Source organism: Geospiza fortis, unplaced genomic scaffold (assembly GCF_000277835.1).
Source record: "Geospiza fortis unplaced genomic scaffold, GeoFor_1.0 scaffold874, whole genome shotgun sequence".
Taxonomy (NCBI): Eukaryota; Metazoa; Chordata; class Aves; order Passeriformes; family Thraupidae; genus Geospiza; species Geospiza fortis.
Window position 1 is genome coordinate 837,619 of NW_005054456.1, and position 5,164 is coordinate 842,782.

The 5,164-nt window shown below is 48.5% G+C and overlaps 1 protein-coding gene across 1 annotated transcript in view; it reads right to left on the reverse strand.

Moving 5' to 3' along the window:
* AR (androgen receptor) overlaps positions 1-2,584 on the reverse strand; it is a 38,808-nt gene extending 36,224 nt beyond the window's left edge. Inside the window, exons 1-2 of the mRNA XM_031062678.1 lie at positions 2,549-2,584; positions 228-310 (exon numbers count right to left, since the gene is read on the reverse strand). Coding sequence (XP_030918538.1) covers positions 228-310; positions 2,549-2,584 — 119 coding nt within the window. The remainder of the gene's footprint in view (positions 1-227; positions 311-2,548) is intronic.
* Positions 2,585-5,164: the final 2,580 nt, after the last annotated feature.

Genomic DNA, 5,164 nt, shown 5'->3' on the forward strand with positions numbered 1-5,164 from the left:
CGCTCAGCTGCTCCCCACCCTCGGCTGGGCCCGAGGAGACCCCCGCACCTCTTGGTTCGGTTCCTGCCTGAGGACCTTCCTTCCGCCCGCTTCCACCTCCCAGCGCCCCGCGTCGTGCCACAGCCCCCGCCTGGCAAAGCACGAACCATCCCGGAGGCATCCCCGCCCGGGTCACGCACTGGGATGAAAAACACCTCGCTAGCAGAGAGAATTAGTGCAGGACCTACCGTAAACAAGGCTTGAGCTCCCCTTGCTGGTTCTGGAATAGCAATCCTAAAGCAACTTCTGGGAGGCACCATCCCCAGGAAACCTGGGAATGGAATCATTTTCATTCGAGGGAGCTTAAAACAAGCCCGTTACTTTGAACCCCTTTGAAGACAAAGGGGAAAAAAGTCATAAATAAGCGGAGCCCGTGGGGAAAACAGAGAGACGTATCCCATCTTTTAAAAGCCTTTTTACAAGCTGTGGATGATAAAAATAAAAATCGAAGTCCAGCCAAGCAAAATTTGGCAATGTCCTCCATCCTGCCTGCGGGATCGGAGCAGCTGGGGGAGGAGGGATGTGCGCCGTGGGGACGGGGTCACTGCCGGTGCCTGCTGCAGCCCAGCACGGCTGAGGGCAGGGACTGCCACCCCTGGGGCCTAGGGGCCCAGGACTGTGCCCAGCTCTCCCTGGCCCCCAGTGAGAAGGAACATTTGCAGAGAAACCTCATCAGCTCTTGCATGTGGTGAAACACCAAGATGGGCTCTGCTGCCAGGTCCCACAGCCCCTAAAGCACTGAAGGCAGCTCAGCTAACATCCGAGATGGTAAAAACCAAGGGAGATGCTGTAAGATATCTGCTGCCCAGTGCATGTGGGTTCCAGTGTTTTTGTTGTTCCATCCTTTCAGAGCTGACAGGCTCCTGGAGTGAAATATACAGACTGTGGCAAATACCTAGGGGAGGGTTCTCACTGTCAGCCTCAAGAACTGTATTGAGAAGGGCTGAGGGCTGGGGCTGCAGCGTGGGATCACTGCAGGAACAAGGGCCTCTATGCCTCAAACAAGACATGGGCTGTGATCAGAGAGCTTTGCTTGACCCCACTGTTCCCACAAGGAGGAAACATCCTCAGCTTGTACACCCTGAAACACCACAACCTGCAAAGACCTCAGCACCACAGTTCAGAATTCTGATGTTCAAACAACCATCCTGTCTGGGATGGGACCTGTTGGGGCCTCAGCTCCTGGCTCTGGAGCTTTGGCTTTGGTGCTGTTTGTGTTGCCTTTCCCATCTCTGCAGCATCCACAGGATTTTCCCCTGTCTGAGTGTTGCTGTGGGGTTTTTGGAATGTTGATCACTGCAGAGGTGCAGAAAGCGAGACTGCAAAATGGTTTGTGTACTTCAGCCTGCAGAGCCAACACTTTAGTTCTGACTGATGATCTGTGGTAAAGATGTTTTTAATTTATTTCTTGAACAGGCATCTTCCAAGGTTTTGTTTTTTTTTTTAACTTGGTCCTCACATTTCATTTAAAATTGATGAAATGTTAGTGGATTTTCTGGCTGTATATGTGCACGACTGCATATGCTAGGCTTAAAGGCTCTGTGAATTTTAATCTTTATACTTGGTTGCTGAAGTCATCACTTCTAGAGGTTCATCACAGTGTTCTAGAGGTGTCCTTTTCTCAGCTTGAATTTGATATGGATTTCAATTATACTTTCCCATTCTCCCAGCAACACATATTCAGGTAATTTATATTTGTAAATGTGATTTTGTGTTATTGTGAAATGTGAAAATGTGTTATTAAAGTATGAATTTAACATCCCATACAGGTATTTGTAAGATTTTCTGCACAGGCTGAGGTCTGAGCTGTTTGGTCTTTCAGTTCCACGTCAATTTTTAAATGCACGAGGAGTTAAAAAAATTGAAGATGGTGGACTCGACTGTGTGTCATAGAACAGGCACTCTGCCTGGCCTCATAGAAAGCAGAGTGAGCTCCAGCTTGGGCAGGGGGAGATGCTGAGGAAACCAAATCCAGCAAAACACTTTGACACATCTTCGTCTTGAAGTGTATAAATAGTCCCAATGAAATCTAGGAAATACTCCTGTGCTTAAGGTTAAGGATTTCCTTAAGTGCTTTGCTGGATCAGTACCAAGGTGATTATTTACAAAGAGCTGTCATAAACATTGGACACCAAGAAAAAACTTTTTCTGATAAAATCCTTTGGCTCAGAATGTCCTGTGTGACTGCTCAGAACTGCAGCAAACAATATTTTTCAGAGATAGGGGCCATTCCATGAAAAATTTCCCTCTAGACCCAAGAGTAACAGGTGGTCCTTTGTTTTGTTGCCTGAAAAAACCTTTAAAACCAGGTGATTCTCTAAGAACTCAAATCTACAGCCACAGAGAGCTCAAATGTTATCAGGACAGTTCCACAGAACTTGCCAGGAACAGAATCAATCATTTTTCACCATTAATCTTTAGTAAAATGAGGCCAGTAACACAGAGTCTGACAGTTTTGCTTCCATTCCTTGAAGCCAGTTGCAGGCATAACCCATTAGCCATCACTTACTGAATTACTCTGATTACACTCCTCCTTTTGTACCATGCCAGCTGTGAGCAGATGTCAACAGCTGTGAACCTGTCTCTGAACCTGCCCTGCCAACATCCCCTAAACGGTGAACTCACGGAGTTTTTTTCCAGCTGCTTAAAAAAAGAGGAATCGTTTCTGTGGAGCATTGAAAATGATGGCAGAGATTCAGAAAGGATCACAAGCACAAGTGCTGTATCCCACTCCCACCAGGGCAGAGGCAGCTGGATGAGCCAGAGGCACTGTGAGCCCCAGTGGTGCCTGTGCAGGTTGGGATGTGCCTCTGCTCTCACCCAATTGCCTCTCAGCGAGGGAGACACGGTGATTTAGGGGAAAGCAGCACAAACAGGTGAGGGAGACTGGTTTGTACTCCCCTGGATGCTGTGGCCAGGGTGGGAGCCCATTAGGGCTGCAGGAGCAGCCAGCCCAGCCTTTCCACCACCCACACCCGTGGACAGCAACCAGGCAGGAGCCTGTAAAACGCCAGGCTCATTAGTGCTGCCTCCCACAGCTTTTCCTCATTATTCTGTGCACTCTATTATGCTTAAGCTGCTTAGAGCTATACAACAATACAGTTTTCTTAAGATTTTAGCCATTTGTGTAAATCCTGGACTGCTGACTGCCTTGTCTTATCAGACAGGTATGTGAGTTCACATGGGTGTGTTAAGAGTCTTCAAAATTTGCCCTTGCAGGAAGGTGCAGACAATGTTTTCACTTTCATCTATTTTAATTCTGAACATTAATGATGTCTCACATCTCTTGTAGCTTGCACCTTTCTGATTTAGGGCACAGGTTGCTTAACTCTTCCTTGCACCTCTCCGTAGTGGCCAACACTGATGCTGTTTTTACCCAAAAAAGCCCAAAGCTCGGGTGCCCCTGGAGCAGGAATCATCTGTCCCTCACTGCTGCCCTCAGTGAGTTTTGATCAAGCATTTGGGACAGATCAGAGAGAGGATCCTGCTGTGCTGTGCTCATGTCACCCTGCAAGCCTTCTCTCAGCAGGGGGGGTTGATTGAGCATTGTCACCTCTCAAAACCCAGGAGAAGAAGAGTTTGACAAAGACCTGGCTCCCAGCAGGACTCCCTGGCTGGACCCTGCCCAGGGGTGGCATCAGCCCAGCAGCATCAGAGGGAGGCAGACCTGCACAGTGCCTCTCAAATGCCTTTGTTTGCATCTTGGAACAAATCCTGCTTTAAATACAGGGCTAAGCAATGTCTTAGGTAATACTTCTGGAACAGTTACAGTCACCTGAAGTGTTTTTCTTCTCTTTGCCCAAATTCATCCCTGTCACCTCCACAGAATCACTAGCATGTTTTCCTTCTCTGACAGCTTGGAGGCTGATTTCCAGAACAGCCTGTTCATGCACCTTGGTGAGATGACTGAAGTGCTTGGTCCAGTTGATCAATCCTTGCAGTGCTGAGAACAACACAAATCTTCACTCCTAATGAAACACACATTTGAACTGTTTCCCATGTCTTACACAATTGCCTTTTGGGCAGAGTTTGGAGTTTCTCAGGAGCCAGGGAGGTGATACACAAGTTTGTGATGAATTCCAGTATGAAATCTGGTCCAAGGTAACAACACTGGCAGATCCATTTTCCCAGCCTGCAGCTGGGAGAAGCCTGGGATAAGCCCACTTCCACTGCTTGGCAGGGATGCCCACCTAAAGTGAGATGCCAGAGGCTGATGAAGGTTCAGTGGCCTCACTGGAGCCTGTGGGCACTTTGGGCTGCCCTCAGCAGGTCAGGACTCATCCAAGCTTCAGTGTGGAGCTGTGGTTATTGGTGAGTACCCTGAGGATCTCAAGAAGTGTCAGAATGTTTTCCTTTATCTACAGTTCCTAATGCTGCTGTGCTCAGCAGGCACAGCCCTTCCCCAGCACACCTCAGAGGTCACTGTACACTGCAATTTCCAACAGTGCTGTTTAAACACATCTAAAGAATATCAGAGAGGGGAGGTGTGTGCCAGGGCTCAGCTGAGAGGCACTGAGAGGATGAGGTTGTGTTGATCAAATGTAGGAGCTGCTGTGGGAAGAAAACTGCCCATTGGAAACTTCGATGAAACAACACATCTTTCATGTTGCCAAGCACAGCTCACAAAAACTCCTATGCAATGTCCTAGAGGGGAAAGACTGCATAATTTACTTCATAGGCATATTTTTACTGATACTTGGATTCTGAGGTGTCCATTCTTTCATCAGGAAAACCTCCCATGCCTTTTTAACTCATTCCTCTTGTACCTTGACTTCTGTCTACGTCCTCTCCATCTGCTGACTCTGAACTCCTTGCCTTCCTCCACTGAGCAGGGAGTTCTTCCTGCATGGGCTGGTGTGACAAGAACTTTTTGTGGCCTTTGGAGCCAGCCAAGCTTCTGAAAGGGAGAGTTTCCATCTCTCCTGTTCTCTGTGGTTCCTTTCCTGCACAACACCCTTTCCATCTCTCCTGTTCTCCTCTGTGGTTCCTTTCCTGCACAACACCCGCTCTGGGGCACTCACTGGGAGGCAGGTCCTGAGATGCTGCCACTGCATTCCCCACTGGAGACTGCACAGCACCCCAGGAGAACAGGCAAGGTGGATCAGGGGTGTCCTTGGGCTCACCC